Genomic DNA, 19,426 nt, shown 5'->3' on the forward strand with positions numbered 1-19,426 from the left:
CCTCCCCAGGTGCACCTCCTGCAAGTCTTGGCAGGAGCCTCTGATGTGCTTTTAATCCAAATTACGCTCATCCTCACAGGTAAACAATGATTTTTATACAACTCCAAATCGTACATGTGGCAAAGGCCAACAAAATGACATCTGAGATTCCTCCAAGTTATTTACGTATCGTCCTGGAGAAAATGGCTTGAGCAAGTGCTCTGGGGGTCAGAAGAACTGCCCTGGGTCAACCTGGAGAGGGGAAGCAGCCAAGCGGGATGCAGAGCTCTAATGCCAACGCTTCCAGAGGTACTACAGGTGTATGGACATGACAGATGGGAGTTAGTAGACATTCAAACGCAAAACAGTTAGTCATTAGTTGGCTTTGTACCTTCTCCTATGAATGGGAGGCTTCTTTATACCATCCCCCAGAACTCGCATTGAACTGAAAATGAATCATGGAAAGTGGTCAGCAGGATGAATGGGAAAACAAAAAAAAGAAACGAACAAATGGCAGCTGAAGGAGTAATATCCCCAGCACATGAACAACAGAGGGAATAGACACACGGGGAAAACACAGAATTAAATACTAAAGGAAGTAGTGAGTCTCTCTTTTCCTCTTTTTGACGACTAAATCTGCTTTTTTGGTTGTTTGCATTTTTTTCGTACAGAAAAAAAGGTTTCACAGATATTGACCCTATTGCAATTTAGCTGCTGCCAAAGCCAGGTCAGTTTAAAGTTTAGATAAGGACAAACTATTTGACAGAAGTTGTTAGCAACTGTGATTAAGCTCCAATTTTGTGAAAAATCCTGGCGTCTCTTTCCTCGGAACCAAATGTTAAAAACACTGCATCATTGTTGAAAGACAGGCATTTCAAATCCACTGTGAATGTCAGGAATTAACTGAAGGATGAACATCCTTTTGTGGCAGCTTTGTTAGGGTTTTTTTTGTATTTTTAATAGCAAAATGTAGACATGAGGATTATCCGTGAAGCGCATTTGAGGAGAGAGGGGAAGCGGAGGGGAACTGAGCTTGTTTTCACATTTAATTTAAGACGATTACATTTTTTTCTGATCTTCTCTGTGAAAAAAACTTTTATGCTCATCCCTCTTACAAACAGAAAACATGTAACAAGACCAAATCCTACAAAAGGCTGATTTTTTTTCCCCGTAGGCTCTTTAGGTGCTGTATCACCAGCTCTATTTAAGCTTGACTTGGCTACCTTTGCCATCAGAGGAAGGACTGTTTTTGGCGTGGGTGGGAGCTGGACCAGGCTGTGAGCCCTTTGCTGGGACAGGAGGTACCTCTTCCAGCTCAGCTCAAGGTGCAGCCTGCCAGCCTGATCCTCTCCCTGGCTGCACAGCCCCGTTCTAACCCATGGCTTGGTTTTGGTGGCAATTACAATTTATTTGGTTCATTTTCTGCTCATTTAATGAGCAACCAGCTCACCTATGGAGCAAAGAAGCACCACGGGAGGAGGAGAGGAACATGGAGAAGGGGTGGCAGGCGGTGGGAGCAGCACAGGTCCTGCCCATCAGCAGGACAAACCTCAGCTTGTGCTCCATGTTACTTCACTTCAAAGGTTTGCAAAAGTCAAGTTACAATGAGGGCTTTTCTCCTTTAAATGGAAACCCACCTACTGCATGTGAATTAAATGAATAAGCAAATACTCCGAGTTTAACTGATTTGTATGAAAGTCACTTTTTTGGGCTTCACTTCCTCAGTATTTGTTGTTGCTCACTAAGCAACCAGACTCTCAACATCACAACAGCCACGTATGAAAAGAACAAAGAATCCCCAGCACATGAACAACAGAGGGAATAGACACACGGGGAAAACACAGAATTAAATACTAAAGGAAGTAGTGAGTCTCTCTTTTCCTCTTTTTGACGACTAAATCTGCTTTTTTGGTTGTTTGCATTTTTTTCGTACAGAAAAAAAGGTTTCACAGATATTGACCCTATTGCAATTTAGCTGCTGCCAAAGCCAGGTCAGTTTAAAGTTTAGATAAGGACAAACTATTTGACAGAAGTTGTTAGCAACTGTGATTAAGCTCCAATTTTGTGAAAAATCCTGGCGTCTCTTTCCTCGGAACCAAATGTTAAAAACACTGCATCATTGTTGAAAGACAGGCATTTCAAATCCACTGTGAATGTCAGGAATTAACTGAAGGATGAACATCCTTTTGTGGCAGCTTTGTTAGGGTTTTTTTTGTATTTTTAATAGCAAAATGTAGACATGAGGATTATCCGTGAAGCGCATTTGAGGAGAGAGGGGAAGCGGAGGGGAACTGAGCTTGTTTTCACATTTAATTTAAGACGATTACATTTTTTTCTGATCTTCTCTGTGAAAAAAACTTTTATGCTCATCCCTCTTACAAACAGAAAACATGTAACAAGACCAAATCCTACAAAAGGCTGATTTTTTTTCCCCGTAGGCTCTTTAGGTGCTGTATCACCAGCTCTATTTAAGCTTGACTTGGCTACCTTTGCCATCAGAGGAAGGACTGTTTTTGGCGTGGGTGGGAGCTGGACCAGGCTGTGAGCCCTTTGCTGGGACAGGAGGTACCTCTTCCAGCTCAGCTCAAGGTGCAGCCTGCCAGCCTGATCCTCTCCCTGGCTGCACAGCCCCGTTCTAACCCATGGCTTGGTTTTGGTGGCAATTACAATTTATTTGGTTCATTTTCTGCTCATTTAATGAGCAACCAGCTCACCTATGGAGCAAAGAAGCACCACGGGAGGAGGAGAGGAACATGGAGAAGGGGTGGCAGGCGGTGGGAGCAGCACAGGTCCTGCCCATCAGCAGGACAAACCTCAGCTTGTGCTCCATGTTACTTCACTTCAAAGGTTTGCAAAAGTCAAGTTACAATGAGGGCTTTTCTCCTTTAAATGGAAACCCACCTACTGCATGTGAATTAAATGAATAAGCAAATACTCCGAGTTTAACTGATTTGTATGAAAGTCACTTTTTTGGGCTTCACTTCCTCAGTATTTGTTGTTGCTCACTAAGCAACCAGACTCTCAACATCACAACAGCCACGTATGAAAAGAACAAAGAAAAAAACCCAAAAAACCAAAGCATCCAAATTCCTGTGTAACAGAAAGATAAAACCAAACAGAAATCAAATCAGCAGCAGAGACCCACACAGCTTTTCTTTTTTAATTAACCTGTGTGACAGCTATCCTTATGCAGCAGCAGTTCTACCTAAGAACATGTGAAAATAATTACTGTTCCTTTAACTCGAATTTTCTTACATTTACAATGAATGTATTTTCCCATATCAGAAACAGCCTCCGAAGTCTGACGCAGGAGAATTTAACCCCATCTGTTAAGTGTTAGCAGTAATTGCCAGCTATGCAGTTTATTACCCTCAGAAATCCTTACATAACAAGTCCTACACTTAAAAATAAATCTCTCCAAATGAGTTTATGAGCTTATGGACTCATTCTGTCATAAACCTCCATGTATACGTTACGCTGACTCTTTTATAACTTTAAAAAGATAGGTATTACTTCCTGTATTTAAATATTACCTGGGGACCAGGAATGAAGCCAAAAAAAGGTGCCAGTGGAAAACAATAACAATAGTAATAAAAATCGTCAACGCTGTGTTTCTTAAGGGGGTCCTGAATGTTTTTCAACATTGAAGGGTCTATGATATTCCTTCAGTGACACCCCCAGCTCCTACCGTGTAAAGGATGCACACATTTCAGATGGGTGGCTGCTGCCTCTCAGTGGATTATCCAAATGGCTCAGCAGCAATTCACCAGGAACTCGTTGGGAGTGACCAGTTTAAGTTTAATGGCATCACCAAATGCAACAGTTCCATTTATGTTAAAAGCAGCCCCGTGAAGAGGGCAGGAGGCAGCCTGAGAGCCTGGGCTTGTAGCCTCTGGGGCTTCCAGCCTCTGTAAGCTGCAGGTCTACACCAGAGGGACAGGAGGATACGGCCCCCTGACCCTGCTGAAACAACTGAAAGCATTAAAATACATTAAAACCACTGGCCAAACCTCCACTGGTTTCAGGGAACCTTAAACCAACTACTTTACTGGTGTGTATTTTCCTTTACTTCATCGTTTCCCCCACTGAGACGGGGGGCTGAGCACCTTTTCTTCACACAGCCATTTGGCACCAGCATCTACACACTTACATGGGTGTTACACCCCTCCCTCTTGTATCTTCTGAAAGAACTTCCCTTTTGAATCTTCCTGGACAGCACTGGCAACATCAGCAATGAGTTAGGTGGGACTTAACTGCCATGAGACGCTGAGGTGGAATCAATTCCATGAAAAAAGGACTACCCATCTCACCACTGTGAGGAGCCTCTACACCTTTTTTTAAAACCCGAGTGCCCGTGCTTTCTCTTAATACAATCCGAGCAATGGTCATGCTTATTTTGTGGTCAGTGAGATTTAACACTCCAGTAATTCCCCAGTTTAAGTTTAATGGCATCACCAAATGCAACAGTTCCATTTATGTTAAAAGCAGCCCCGTGAAGAGGGCAGGAGGCAGCCTGAGAGCCTGGGCTTGTAGCCTCTGGGGCTTCCAGCCTCTGTAAGCTGCAGGTCTACACCAGAGGGACAGGAGGATACGGCCCCCTGACCCTGCTGAAACAACTGAAAGCATTAAAATACATTAAAACCACTGGCCAAACCTCCACTGGTTTCAGAACATGCAGGGTTTGACCCCAAGCATCCGGCAGCCCAGATGCTGAACAGTGCAGAGCATGGCAGGGAACCTTAAACCAACTACTTTACTGGTGTGTATTTTCCTTTACTTCATCGTTTCCCCCACTGATATGGGGGGCTGAGCACCTTTTCTTCACACAGCCATTTGGCACCAGCATCTACACACTTACATGGGTGTTACACCCCTCCCTCTTGTATCTTCTGAAAGAACTTCCCTTTTGAATCTTCCTGGACAGCACTGGCAACATCAGCAATGAGTTAGGTGGGACTTAACTGCCATGAGACGCTGAGGTGGAATCAATTCCATGAAAAAAGGACTACCCATCTCACCACTGTGAGGAGCCTCTACACCTTTTTTTAAAACCCGAGTGCCCGTGCTTTCTCTTAATACAATCCGAGCAATGGTCATGCTTATTTTGTGGTCAGTGAGATTTAACACTCCAGTAATTCCTTTAACAAAAAGGCCTTCGTCTAGAAAGGGGTGGTGACATTTCAAATGGAAGACCTGTCCCAAGGTAATTCTATTTGCTCTGGAAAGCTCAAGCATACTGTAGGTATCAAGTGCTTTAATCCTGAAAGCTAATTTAAAAAACAAACAAACATACATACATTAGACAATTGTCTTCACCCCTTTGAATGCAAAACAAATAATCAGAAGTGACATCCTCAGTTTTCTGTTTTATCATGCTTAGATAAATATGCACGAGTGGGTGCAAAGTAAATCAAAGTAGCTCTTCACTCACCTCCTCTGATTTATTTCTGCTTCGTTGGTGGCGTTCTTCCCCGGCCCCCAACTGTGTCGACGGAAAGGTGACAGTGGCCGCATGGAGTTTCGTAAGACGGAGGAATGAGTGGGCACATCCGTGATACTGTCCAGCTCTTCCTCCTTCTCTCCTCCCTCCGTGGCCACCATGTTGGTGCAGCTGCCATCCAGGCTGTGCCTGTCCTTGGGCTGGACGAAGTTCACCATCGGTGGGAAGGGAAGGGACGTGTCGCTGCCCAGGGATGAGTTCCTCTCCAGGGACATGGTGTCATCCGCAGAGGAACTGGAGCTGGCGACATCGCATGCAGCCTGCTCCTCTTCCGGCTGCTGCAGATAAGAAAAATAAAAAAATACATTAAAGTAGAATCATAGACCGGTTTGGGTTGGAAGAGACCTTTAAAGATCATGTAGTCTAACCTCCCTGCCATGGGCAGAGACATTGTTCACTAGATCGCATTGCTCAAAACCCCATCTAACCTGGCCTTGAACACTTCCAATGAAGTGAATCCATTTAACATTTTAAATAAATGCAGATATTTTATATTTCACACGAGCTGAGAGATTTCCTAGATGATAGCATGAGGCAAATTAACCATCACAGAAGTGAGACTTTTTTGCCCTGGTTTCAAAAGAGGTGGAAATGCTCTACAGAGCAATCTCTTCCACCCCACAAGTCCCTGGTTGCCAAAAACCTGGGCTCCCAGCTCGGGTCCGCTGCCTGCCTTCCTCTCTCCAATCCCACATTTCATCCTGCACAGCAAATCCCGCTCCTCTCCCCAATTCTGGCTGAACTTATTGTCAGTCAAGGGGCCATAAAACTGCCAAAGGTGTACAGAGAGTGATTAACGGGGAGTTGGGTCATCATGACTCTCGATGACAACCTCCATCCTCTCCTGTGGGACCTGGGATGGGTTTGTAACTCTCAGCCATGAGAGCTCAAGGGCAACATACTGTTCCACTGCATCATGCAGCACAAAAGGGACAATTATTCAGTAGTAGAAAACAGGAGAAAAAAAAAAAAACTTAAATCCCTGTCCCCCACCACTTTCCATTAAGCAGAAAGTTAATGCCAGGGTTTGCAGCATTTTCCAAATCCAACTGTAATTGAAAAATAGTGTTCCGCAGGATCAGCCACCCTGTATTACAGGTCTCGAGTCACACTGCAATTTTTTGGTTTAGTTTGCTCCAAAAGCAGTAAGTGGAAGCCAAACTGGTTGCCTTTGGCCAAAGGCCACGTGCTGACCATACAGCCCGAGAAGAGCCTGTGTGCGTTCTGTGTTCCCCCTGGCCAGCATCAAAAAGGCACAAGCATCCCTCTGACATCACCTGAACTGGCTGAAATGGTGTTTGCCCCGAGAGACTGACGTGGGAAGTTTCCGTTTATTCTCCTGCAGAGCCCTGTGCTGTATCATTTAAAATAATAATAGGCAGAATGATCTGTCAGCTCATATATAATAGACTGTTCAGCAAAGCCGCAGCGGTTAATTGTCTTCAAATAGCAGGCTCGGTGGGGCTCAGCAGAAGCCGAGGGCTCGAGGAGCTGCAGGCTGCCAGCTCCCAGTTGGCAGAAGACAAGGGGCTACAAAATCCCCTTGTCAGAAGGGAGAGATGGGCATCAGAACCCAGGCAGGGCAGGATGAACTGGAGTGGTGCTGCCCCACGGCATCCTCACCTCCAACCCTACCACCCTGACTTCACTCAAGCCCAACAAGTGTTAAACGCTTCAGACACCTTTCCTTTTCTGTGCTTTTCTTGATGGGCACACATTATAAGCTAAAAGCTTCTTGTTAAACTGAATAAAGAGAAACTGAGATGTTCGAAAAGCATTCTTATCAAATATTTCACTATTTAAAGGGAAGCCCTGTTTCAGGCTGCTTTTTATTCTCATTTTGGTTTAACAGGTACACAATAATGTTCCTAAGGTGGTTTAAATAAAAGCTGTCACACTCTTTTCCCTCTCCCATCCATCAAAGAAAAAAAATCCCCAGCATCCACAGTACACCACCAAAGGACAATATACCTTTCAAACACAAAATACTAAAAAGCACATTAAAATATATCCCTCCAAAAGCATTCATTTTATGTTAAGGAATGTCAAATATTAACGGTGAGTTTGTGTAAATACTTTAATAGTAAACTAATACTGTAAATGTAAAGTACTGGATTTGACACAAATAGGAAGTGTAGGTTAAAACAAGAGCAAACTGAAATGGATGCTCTGTGAAGTTTCTGATGACACTTGCCATTATTCAAAATAATCTGGTATTTGTGTGAGTCACGATGAGAGCTTACTGAATTGCTTAAATCCAGACAAATTAAGTAGTCATTACGTGGATATTACTCCTTTAATAGAGGAAACAGTCTGCCTCGCTTTTCTGAGACACAGGGAAATAGCGTTAGACATCGGGGCTGCTGCAGAGAGGACTCCCCAGCCAGCTGTACGTTGGAAGGATGGCACAGTTTGGAAACATTAAATTTGGATGCAAATCTAGCAATAACAGTGCAGAACACCAAATTATATAGGGAGAAATTTGAGTAAAAAGAGGAATTTTTGTTTCCCGGATGAGAATACTGCTGTAGCTTAAAATGCAGAACAAAAACGCTTCCCAAGCAGGGAAGATTTAGGGTTTCTATCCTGAAAAGGAGTTCCAAAGAGAAATTAGAAAAATTTGAAATATATTTCCTCCATTTTAACTTTTACCTTGAGCATCAGACTGACTACAGAACACAACAAACAATTCCCTTGAACTTGTGGCCCATGTTTATTCCTCTAAAAATATTCTGTCTTCCTTTAAATAATCTATATTTTTTTTTTCAAACAAAGCGAAACAGTTAATAGGAAAGAACAGGACTCAGTCTGCAAAATGCTGAGTGTGGCTGACACATCCAAGACACACCTATATTGTAGCCACCTCTACGAAAAATTAGCTATGTGGCCAAGTGCCAGTAAATACGCGTTGCTCTTTAATCTTATTTGAGTAAGAAAATACCCTGTTTGCAGAACAGAAATGGTGCTCTAATGTGTTCTTTTCCTACGGGAAAAATGAAACATTAAAGAAATATTAATTTTCTTCAAGTTAGGTTTGCTACATTACACCTCAATTAATTCAAGCCTTAACTGTGACCATAAAACTCCTGGCTGAAAGAGCCTTTACGGATGTGCACTAATGGGCGTTTTGTTTGCTCTCAGAAACAATAGTTGGTGAGAAGCTAGTAAGAAAAAATGAAATAAGGCATAAAAAGTGAATTTTCTGAGAAAGACCGTATGTACTACTTCATGAATAGGGATAAGAGAAATCACTAGCATAGTGGGGGTATAAGATAACTTCATCAATTAAATCCCTCCCTCCGTAGGAGGTCTTGATAAGCGGAATTAAAATGTTCTTTCAATCATTTTTGCGAAAACAACAAGCCAAGTGCTGTGACACAAACATTCCCTGTCCCCTAATCTTCCATGTGACAAAAAACATTAAAGGTGGCACAGTATTTTTTTAAAAGAATAAAAAAAAAATTAAACCCTGGCATCCTGAAGTTTATTTGGCACATCTTTAAACTAAAGGAGTCAACAACTTTAGTTGGCTTGATATCTAATTCAGCAGCATCATTTTTTATGTGGATTTGTCTATGACTCCAGGCTGCCTAAAATTAATCTCAGTGGCCTCCTATTAAAAATTTATCATCATTTTATGATTTGGAGTGGAGGAGTCTCCCCTTGGTGTAAACCTCTCTTCAAACTTCTATTCCTTCAGGTTTGTTTTTTTTTTTGCACGGTTGTTGGGATTTTTGTGTTTTGTTTGTTTTTTTAATAAAGAGAAACAATAACTCTGAAGAAATAAATGCAAAATATTTGTCTATTTCCTTCAGCAAATGAAAACAAAGGCAGAAACTAAACAGAAATCAAGGGGCTGAGCTGCAGCCCCTTCCTTTGACAATGATCTGTGGGTTCCTGACCTCCCGAGGGCCCTTCGTCTGAATCATTTCCCAAGAGGCGCATTAAAAAACTTCCCAGTAACGTTGGATTTCGGTGGCAGGTTAAAAGTTAAAGATGAGCAAAGCGTATGGGCTACGCCCTGGGAGGCTGCCAGCTGATTGTGAGAAATGACCTTATGCAGCATTAATCACTGGAGCAGGAGGGTGTTGCAAAGCCTGCCCAGATGGCTGGCTGAGACGGAGAAGGAAAAGCAGGATGATGACGAGGACATGGGAATGAAGCGCTGACGCAAAAAAAAGTAAAAAAAAAAAAGAAACATTGTGCTGAAGTCTAAGACCTCACATTGGAAGTGATTTCTGGATTTCAGTGACAGCCTCTGAAGTCTGAAAAAACAAGTCAGGTTTCAGCGCTAAAGCTCTCTGAACCCAGCAGCTCACGTTATGCAGCTCAGCACATGTCCTTCAGAGCAAAAAAAAAAAAACCCAGGAGATGGCAAGGAGATGATGCACTGAGCCCCAGGGATGGCTTAAGGGGTTACCTTCAAATTTTGTGACCCCCCACACTGCAGTTCTTCACGGTCCTGGGACAGAATCAGGGCTTAAACTCTATGAATTTCAAGTGACGTCTACGGAAGCAGCCCAAAGCCCCTGCACAGACAATGGCTTGCCCTTCCTAAATTTCTTTTAATGCGTTAAGCAGTTAAGAGGAGTGATTTATACAATAAAAAACAACTCTAACAGACCAAAGTTCAACTCTTGCTCTGTACAAAGGGGAAACAAGAACAGGACTAGTAATAACAATAATCACCGTAACACTGAAAGAGTTCGAGATCCTCTTTTTGTTCATAAACAAATTCTCTCTCTTCCCAATTTGACATGGAAATTGTACTATTTCAAAGTCTTACAACTAACCAGCTACAACCAAGACATGTATTTTATAATATTTTTTCAGATGAAAGATTACATCCAGCACTTATTTTCATGGTTATTAAAAAAAAAAATATAACTTGCATTTCTACCAGCTGGGCTCAGTAGTCTTAAAAAAAATAATATTGAATTACGGAACAAGCTCACACGACTAAACTAGTGTTTCTGGTCCTTCTAGAAGTAACTTTAACTGTAGAAAAGGTACGCAGAAAAATTCTGAGAAAGGTGACAAGGAATTGAGTTAGTCAGCAAAGCAGAGACAAAAAAAAGTGACTAAGGTTGAGATTAGCTTTGAATAACTTCCTAAACTCAACTCAGGAACCTTTTGAACCCATTTGTAGACAAAGTCTGCAATCCACTGCATAATGAGAACAATGCAAAGGCTGCCAAATTAAGAAATTCCCTTTCTACAAAGAAATAATTTCCTCCCTCTGCCCAGTCTCCACCGGCAATTAAAGATCTGCTTTCCCCATCACCTCCTCATTTTCCCTGCAGCATCCCTGCCACATTGCACTACCTACTCTTTTAAAATTTCAATTTTGCTTCCTCGGATTTGGAGAAGGAAACTTTCCACATAAGAAAGGGAAAAAGCTAAAATTCTCTACAATATAAAATTTACTGTGTTCCCACAGCACTCTTGTCTCACGCATCCCCATACAAGCATTAAATCAGGCTCAAATGGCAGTCGGCTGTCGTAATTCGTGCCACTCTACCCGAGAAAATTGAAGACAGTCTTCTGCTCTGCCAAACAGCCTTCTATTCTCACAATCCAGGGTTCCGCATCACTTTGAGAGTGAGATGGGAAAGGGTGAGGCTGGTGAGCTCTGTGCCCTACCACATGCATTAAGGATGACTTTACTGTTCATTTATAGCACATGAGATCACTTAAGCCTGGGCTGTGGTGTTTCCCGTCCCGCTGGAAAATATTCACCATCATCTGATTTGATTTAAGCAAACAGAATTTTCTTTCATTAAATGCATTTCTCTGAAAGCAAGTGTGAAACCTACTCTTAAAAGTTCAGTTTTTCAGAGCAGGAACCGTGCCTGCTGAAAGAGGTAAGCTGGAGCTGAACCTGAGCGTCTGATCTCACGGAGCTGAGACCAACGTGATGGCTGCTCTAAAGAAGGTCCTCTTTGATTCCACATCACTCCGTTCTTTCTGGGTGCTTTGTCATCATCTACTTACGGCAGGAAGAATATAAATTAGCAGCAAAATGACTCTTAAAAAGGAAAACCTGATCACCCTCTGAACAAATTCAGGCTGCTCTGATGCAGACAGCAAAAGAGCGATGCTAAAGGGAGGCATCCTCTGTATCTCAGGTCTCACCTACTCCTCCTTCCACTTCTCAGCCGTGAGCAAAACAAAGGGCACAGGGATGACTAAGGTTACTAATGACTCGTGTTGTTGACTTTAAGCAAACCTGAAAACATTTTCCTTCTACTTGCACGCAAAAAGGCATAAGAGTTATGTCGCCTAGGCAACAAAACTATTCATTGGAATTGGCCTTAAGTATTTAGAGTGTTTCCTTCCTATCCAGGGAGTCACAGTGAATTTACAGAAAAACACCGGTTCCTCTGAAAACTACAGTATATGACTCTGAAGGGGCCAGTGCACAGGTCATCGTTTTCTGGAGAAAAGCTCTTTTTTACATCAGTCAGAGATGCCTTTCCTACCATCTGTGCAATCCCTAATGACCTTGCAAGAAAATCCACCTTTTCAACTGTTCCTCTAGCACCTGATTTTCTTCTGGACAGTCAAGATTGCTTTCATCTTTTCAAGAGAGGGGGCTGCACAGTTTTTGGAAGTAAATACATCCCTCATGTTGCTGCATCTGAAGAGAGGACCAGATCCTTCCCATCTATTCCGTTCCAGGATAATCGCTTCCAGGTTTCTAACTCACCAGTGAAAACAGGACGATCTGCATTTGCAGTACGGGTTTATCCAATTGGGACTTGGAGCTTTTTTTAACCATATCCCCACCAGGCTTTCCTACCTTTCCAAAGACGAGGTCTTCCATCCCATCAGCAGCCAAGGGGAAGAGGTCAGACTCGCTTCCAGACTCTCTTTTAAGGCCACCCTGTGAGGAGGCACAGACGCTGTTCAGCCCATCCTCCAAGAAGTTCTCGCATTCTACGGGAGCAAAGCAGAAAGGGTTACGGTCTGATGTTTTTCTGCAGCATCCATACATCCAACTCGCATACCCTCATCAAATTTGAGGAGTTAAAAACAATAGGAAAAACAGCTTTATAAATTGTGTTCACCTCCCAAAACCATGCCTGCAAATTTTCAAAGAATTTACTCAAGAGTTTAAAACTCCTTTTAATGCAGTATCGAAATACATGGTGCAAAGAGACATTCTGCATTAAACAGCCATATATGCTTGTAGCCTGAGGTGCTGATAAATACATTATGTACCAGGTACCCCACACTAAGCATAACGGGATGTTTGCCATCGATTGCAGCAACTGCAAAATTAGACTTGTATTCAATAAATGTAGAAATATCACTTAACAATATTTGCTCTCTTTCTTAATTAAAGAATCAATTCCCTCTAAATGCCAGGGTGCTTTTAATACATATTGGGACAATGATTTCATTCCTTTTTCTATACTTCTCACTGAAAAAGCACTAGTATGGCTTCCAGGACAAGCTTTACTTTTTTAAGACTCAAATATTAAGTGTGCTTTAAAAATTCTCAGCTTTCACAAGGGCTGACATTGAAATACAAGCACATTGCATCTCTTTTTCCTAAAATGCTTCCAGCTGTTTGTATCGGGGTGATCAGCAGCAGAGACAGAGACTACAGCCACTGAGAAAGCCCTTCCCTTCCAAAAACCTTAACAGACATGCATTTGCATCAAAAAATGCCTGTATATCGTTCCGTTCGTTCAGCCTTCAGGCAAAGGTATTAATGACAATTTTGGCAATCACTGAACATTCTTTTCTCCCAGCTCAAAATATTTTCTGATTATTAGTTTGGTTTGGTTTTGTTGTTGTTTTTTTTAAAAAAAGAAAGGTGTTATTTTGCAACCTGCTCTAGCTAAACAGATCCAGAACTTTTTGTTCTTTTTTTAAAAAAAAAAGAAAGGTGTTATTTTGCAACCTGCTCTAGCTAAACAGATCCAGAACATGTTTAGCTCCCTGGAGAGGAGCCAAGGGACTAAAATATTGTTTTGCTCTTAAATTACACCCGACAAACTCCATCGTTGGCTGTGTCAACCTTACACATCAATGCAAAGACGATGGGTTCGGGTAGCTTGAAACCACCTTTATCCCTTCCCCATCCTTAACCTGTGCCTGACAGCAGCAATCAAACACCCCAGCCACAGCCCAGCTGAAGGGAATGAGCCACACTCAGAGGAAATAATGTTAATTTCTTGAAGGCAGTGGGGCTGCCCCCGTTTCAGGCACGGGGGGAGCCGAAACCGGTTGGAAACCCCATTACCCTGCAGAGGAGTTTCCACACGGCGGAGAATTGGAAAAGCACTTATTGGAGGCGGTGTGGCTGCTCCCTGCTCCTGCTCCCCTTTCGGTAAACCTGGAAAATCTGACCTGCTTTTCCATCACCGAAGGGGGAAAAAGGAGGGGGAAGAGGAGAAGAGAGGCTGGGGGGGGAGGAAAGAAAAGGGAAAAGCACAGAAGAGGCGGAGAGGCTGTAAGGGAGCGGGCCAGGGAGCAGGCCGTCCAGCTGGCAGCCGGCAGAGCGTGTCCGCAGCCCAGACTGAAAAACAAAGGGGCTCCAGCCACGTTCCAGTGGAAAATCAGCAGGGACGGGCCATAGGCGCCAAGGGACTGATACCTCACCCCAGCGATAAATCACAAGAGGCAGCGAAAGGCTCTGCAGGAGCCCCAGAGGGACGGAGGAGATGAAGCAGTGAGAAGGGACCATGAGGAGCAGAGTTCTGGGAGCACTCCCCTACACCCCAAACTCTCTTTTCCCTCCCCTCTCCTTTATTTTCAGTTGTATGGGGGGGATCTTCCCCCCTTCCTTTTCTCAGTTAGCTCACTGGGTTTGTTTTCTTTGCTTTAAACTGCACAGGCATTGCACAACGCTGAGCTGCGTCTCCCCCAGCCGTGACCCGGAGAGAGCTCTGCCCTGACGAGGGGATGGGGACCCCCATCACACATCCATCCCCTGCTCCCTGCAGGCTGGATTCACAGCACAACTCCCCTTATCTCCTCCTCTGTGGGGAGGTGCAGGCAAAAAAAACCACAATGATGATGGTACCACACTTCTGCACGTAACACAGAGGCCAAGAAAGAATGTATATATTAAGAAGCTCCAGGAAGAAAATTTCCAAGCGATTCTTTTCTGTATATTTTCCAAAGCCTTGTGTCCTCCAAGACTGGGCTGAGCCCCCCCAGTTCCATGCTCATAGCTACGCTCAAAGCTCCTCCAGGCTTTTCATTTCAAAAGCAGCAGTTTCTGGAGTTACCTTCTAAGATTTGAGGACTCCATCCTTACAAGCCATTTCAGCAGATTATTCAGCACGTGAAAAAGGTATAATTCCCTAACAAGTTGTGTCTTTTGAAGTAAGCCACGTTACCACAGCTGGTGGTTTTATTGCTGTTAGGTGGTGGTGGATTTTTCTTGCCCTCCCTACACTGCACAGCACCAGCAGCGCAGCCGGAGGGATGTGTGTGCAATAACGACCTTATTTCTACAAAAGCCAGAACCTGCAGAGCCTGAGATCTTCCTCCTGCTTCAGTCCGACCACAGAGCATATTAATCAACTTAAAAACCTGCCTCTTTGTGCTTGCGTTACAGACACATATTGCTATAATTATTAATATATATTTGTATATACAGCTACCTCATTACATACTTAATATCATATTTCTATAGTATGATGTTGTGTTAGATAATTAACAAATCTCTAACTGATATTGATCCATATGAATACATGATTATAGATTTGGCATGTCAAACAGCGCACATCATTTTGCAGCCAAACGGAGCACAATAACTCTTGCCTGAAGCGTAAAAATATACCAAGAGCCAAGGGATTTGGGGGCACAATTGGGAAAGCAGCAACATGGTGATACCACGGGTGCTCCTCTAAAACACTCTCAAAACAGCCATTCACTGTTCATCACTATTCTAAACAGAGCACTTTTAAAAAAAAAAATTAAAATAAAAAAGGGGCTTATTTACCTTTGATGGGAGCTAGAACTTCTACCTAGAATAGAGCCCTCATGTCAGTCACCCACATTATCCCTTCTTAGCCTACACTCTGAAAAGATTGGGTTTGGATTTCACATCAACACTCAGTGATTCAATCCCTGTTTTTCTTTCAAGTCTCTCAGAGAAATTGAAGGAGATTCAGGTGAGACCCCTGCTCGTAATAAGAGCAAGGCAAGAAGTGTCCTCCCTATGATCACTCCAAGCAAAGTCAGTTTTCAGGGCCCTGATAAATTACTCCCATTTGTTTTGAACATGAATAATTCAATGAAAGGAAATGCTTTTTTTTTTTCTTATCTTGGACACCAACCCCTCTTTGAAACTTGCCCGGACAAGATTTTTTCTGTCCCAGTGGAAGAGCCAGAAAGCACCAGCCAGCACGCAGGGCTGGGAGCTCGGCATGGCTGGTGGGCAGGGTGTGGGAACGATGGCTCTGAACCACCTTCCTGCTTCCCCAAGCCTGGAAATCATGGGAACTTTCAGGGAAATAAAAATAAAATCAAGCCACTGATTTGGATCTAAATATGGATTCAAGAGTTTAAATTTCTGATTGTACTGTCATTATGGCTAGAAACCCTGTCCGTGTCGTCCGTCACATCTTTCAAGTTTATTTATTAAAAAAAAAAAAATCGAAATACCAAAGTACTTTAAATGTGAAATGACTGAAGAAGGTGACGCACCACACAGCTCACTGCAAGTCAAGTGCTGCAGCCATGTGCTAACCATGACTCACGGCAGATTGATTACACATTTTCTTTAGTTTACCTATTTTGCCCGTCGAGGCTAAGATGTCAAAAAATCAGAAGAAAAAGAAGGAAAGAAAAGGTGAGGAGAGCTGCGGGGCTGCTTGTCTGGAGCTGCCACCAGCACGTTGCTTACCTGGAGACTCCCGCGTCCGCTTGCGCTCCAGCAGGGAAGAATCAGGACACGGCTTCAGTGAACACCAGCTTTCGCGGTTTATCTGGAAAACAGACCAGAGCAAATCAAAGAAAGGCCACTTTTGGTAACATCCCTGTTAAGCCTCTTCTGCAATGTCACTGCAACGCCCAGCAGATATAGGGTTATGGCTTCATTTTGTCTCAATAATAAAAACCTCTAAAGTAACTTATGACTACTTTTTTTTTTTTTTTTTTTTTTAGCATCACTAAACAAACCATTAAAATACGCCGAAAGATTTATTTCTCTGTGGAAAGTATGATTTCAGGGTGGCTCCCGCTGAAGGCAGGAGTTCAGAGGGAGAATGAGCCAGCATTTAAGCTCCTACTTGAGGACTGAAGAAACCTGGCTCCAATTCTGCCTTCCATTTGTAGCGGGACTGCAGGCAAGAGTCACCTCTGCTTTACACCTCGGTTCATTACCCACAGAACAGCAATTCCTTACCACCCATAGCGCTGTAAAGATAATTACCATAAAAAATAGTAAAGCACTCTGATAATGTGGAAATGAGGGCTAATGTGGAAATGAAGTGCCCAGGTCATGGTGAGAAGCACTTTAACTGAAACGATGAATGTGTTAGAAACCCCCATTTTAACACTAAGACACATCACATGGTTTATTTCAACATGAGCCCTTATCACATCTCACCCTGTCCCTCACCCCTTCCGTGACTTCCAGACTCTCGGCAAGGATGACTGATCTGCTCTCAGCCTCCTCCCACATCTGCCTCCACTTTACTCTTCCTCACTTGGGCTGTGTTGTCCAACATTCTGACTCTGAAGTCTGCTGGACTGTCCACAACCCTTGGCTCATCCAACATATGCTTCCCATCACTTTCGTCTACAGCCGGCAGCCTCTGGAAGCCTCTTTGCTCTCTCCCCTTCAGCAGTTCTGCTGTTCCTCCTTGCCAAACACCTCTATTTTTCAAACACCAGCAAATCTCACCTGGACAATCCCATGTCCCACATCACAAAATCCAGAGGTTGTTTCCCCTCCAGACTTACCTCAACACACAGGATCTCACGTGTTATATCATAGCTAAAAGCAAGCTACTGAAATGGATGACTTTGTCTGATTTTACATGCCAACTGTGTCTCCTACCCTCTCTCTCCTGAAATAATTTTCTTTCCCTTCTGTGAAATAGAGAATTTTTACTACTTACTTTTTGCCTCTGACCTGTCTTCAAATCCCCTCCATGATCCTACTCCATTTTTGCAGTCCCCTGCCGGATTCTCATCCCCTCAATGTTCTCCTTTCTCCCATGTTATGAAATGCACTGTTTTTTTCCCCATATATTTTTTTTTTAATACGGAAGAACCAAGACACTCCTATCCTTGACCTGACTTGCTGCTTTGACAAATGACCTACGTCCACCTTCTCTTACTCGCTGAGGTCATGGAACTTGTTATTTGCAGTCGTTGGCTGGTGCTTTCCCCGGTCTGGCTGCATCCCCCTGCCCTTCACCAGAAGGGCTCCTGCCAGCATCTCTGCTCACCTCCCCCTTCCCACACCGCAGAGTCAACGCTCCACTCCCCCAGACCTGTCAGCTACTTTCTAAGCACATTTTTCTTTCTTCGGTTTTGTCCTCCTCCGTACTTCTGTGGTGACAAAATGGGGTTGGAAGGGCCTTTGACAGGTCAGCTAGTCCCTTTCTGCTGCTCCAAGTCACGCTCAACTACAGTCTGAGAGGTCTTAATCCAAGGTACCCATAAAATCCTCCAGCAGCAAGGATGCCATGACCTTCCCCAGTCAGCAGCTTTTGCTGGAGGAGATACGGAATGAACAGAGAAGATCTGAGAAGGGAAAAATGAGCAGGATCTCCCAGGAGAGGTGAAGGAGACCTTGTGCTCTACTTGAGTGAGGTCTCAGGGTGACCTCAGTGCATGTCCCACCTGGATGTCCCTCCCCACCTCCATGCAATTGTACAGGCTATTTTTCTTAGATACGATGTACACTTCCTACCAGGTGCTGCTGCCTTTGCTCATACATATTCATTTTTAACTGTTGCATGGACAGTTGGTCACTGTTTAGATTCTTTTAACGGAAGAAAGAGACCTCCTGTTCTCAGCGAGGCTGAGGGGTATCTAACCGTAGCAATTAAACTCCACTGAAGAATTTATATACAATTTTTTTTGTCTTGAAACAGCTGTAAAGTCAAAAAATATCACATAATGACTGTGAAGTCAATAAATATCATGTTAATATTCTTTTCTCTCCAGACAAAGCAGAATCTATTTTGCAACACTCCATCTTACATTTTGTTAAAGGCAAATTAGAGGTTGAGCCGGAACACACTGAGGACGACAAATGCAAATGTTCTCGAGTCCACACAAATGAAGGAATGACCCATTTCAGATATAAAATCAAATTCTGCCTCCTTCTGACTAGCTTGCACCTAACTCCGTCCTCATCATGTTCAACCTGATCTTCTTCACTCTTAAACCAATGTATCTCCATCAAATTTAAAGGAACTGCTCCTGATTTATACTGATATCCACTATTGGAAACTGATAATTAAACATCCTGTTCAATAATTAGCTGTAAGAAAGCAAAATATGAGGAGATTCCTGCCTATCAGTTGATTGGTAATAGAATAAACTATATTAGGCTGAATTAACATTATATTTTTTCCTTTAATAGAACCAATTGAGTCATTCACTGAAAATGCATTATAGACATTGGCATTTTTTCAAAAAAGATTTGAGTATTTTTCCCATTACCCAGCCAGCTCTCTCCTCTGCCCTGTGACTTTGCCAAGTATTGAAAAACGTCTGTTTTTTTCCTACAAAAAAAAGCAACGAGAGACTAACACTGAGGTTCAAGGTGCTGCTTCAGATATACCTGATGAGCTACAAAATAAAACATTAGGAACTAAGTATTTATCTTGGTAGTCCTAATTCAGGAATAATAATAATAATCATCCTCAAAACACAAACAAAGGAAACCACTACTATATACAAGTATTCCCTATGCCAAAACGAGCCCAGACAGGATTTGCTGGAGGTTTACTGCGTGCTCTC

At 43.1% G+C, this 19,426-nt stretch overlaps 1 protein-coding gene across 1 annotated transcript in view; it reads right to left on the bottom strand.

Moving 5' to 3' along the window:
* AKAP13 (A-kinase anchoring protein 13) overlaps nucleotides 1-19,426 on the bottom strand; it is a 73,184-nt gene that overhangs the window by 46,848 nt on the left and 6,910 nt on the right. The window contains exons 2-4 of the mRNA XM_014944571.1: nucleotides 16,350-16,431; nucleotides 12,282-12,418; nucleotides 5,411-5,757 (exon numbers count right to left, since the gene is read on the bottom strand). Of these exons, the coding sequence (XP_014800057.1) occupies nucleotides 5,411-5,757; nucleotides 12,282-12,418; nucleotides 16,350-16,431 (566 nt within the window). The remainder of the gene's footprint in view (nucleotides 1-5,410; nucleotides 5,758-12,281; nucleotides 12,419-16,349; nucleotides 16,432-19,426) is intronic.

The sequence above is a fragment of the Calidris pugnax genome, unplaced genomic scaffold (assembly GCF_001431845.1).
Source record: "Calidris pugnax isolate Ruff unplaced genomic scaffold, ASM143184v1 scaffold70, whole genome shotgun sequence".
NCBI lineage: Eukaryota > Metazoa > Chordata > Aves > Charadriiformes > Scolopacidae > Calidris > Calidris pugnax.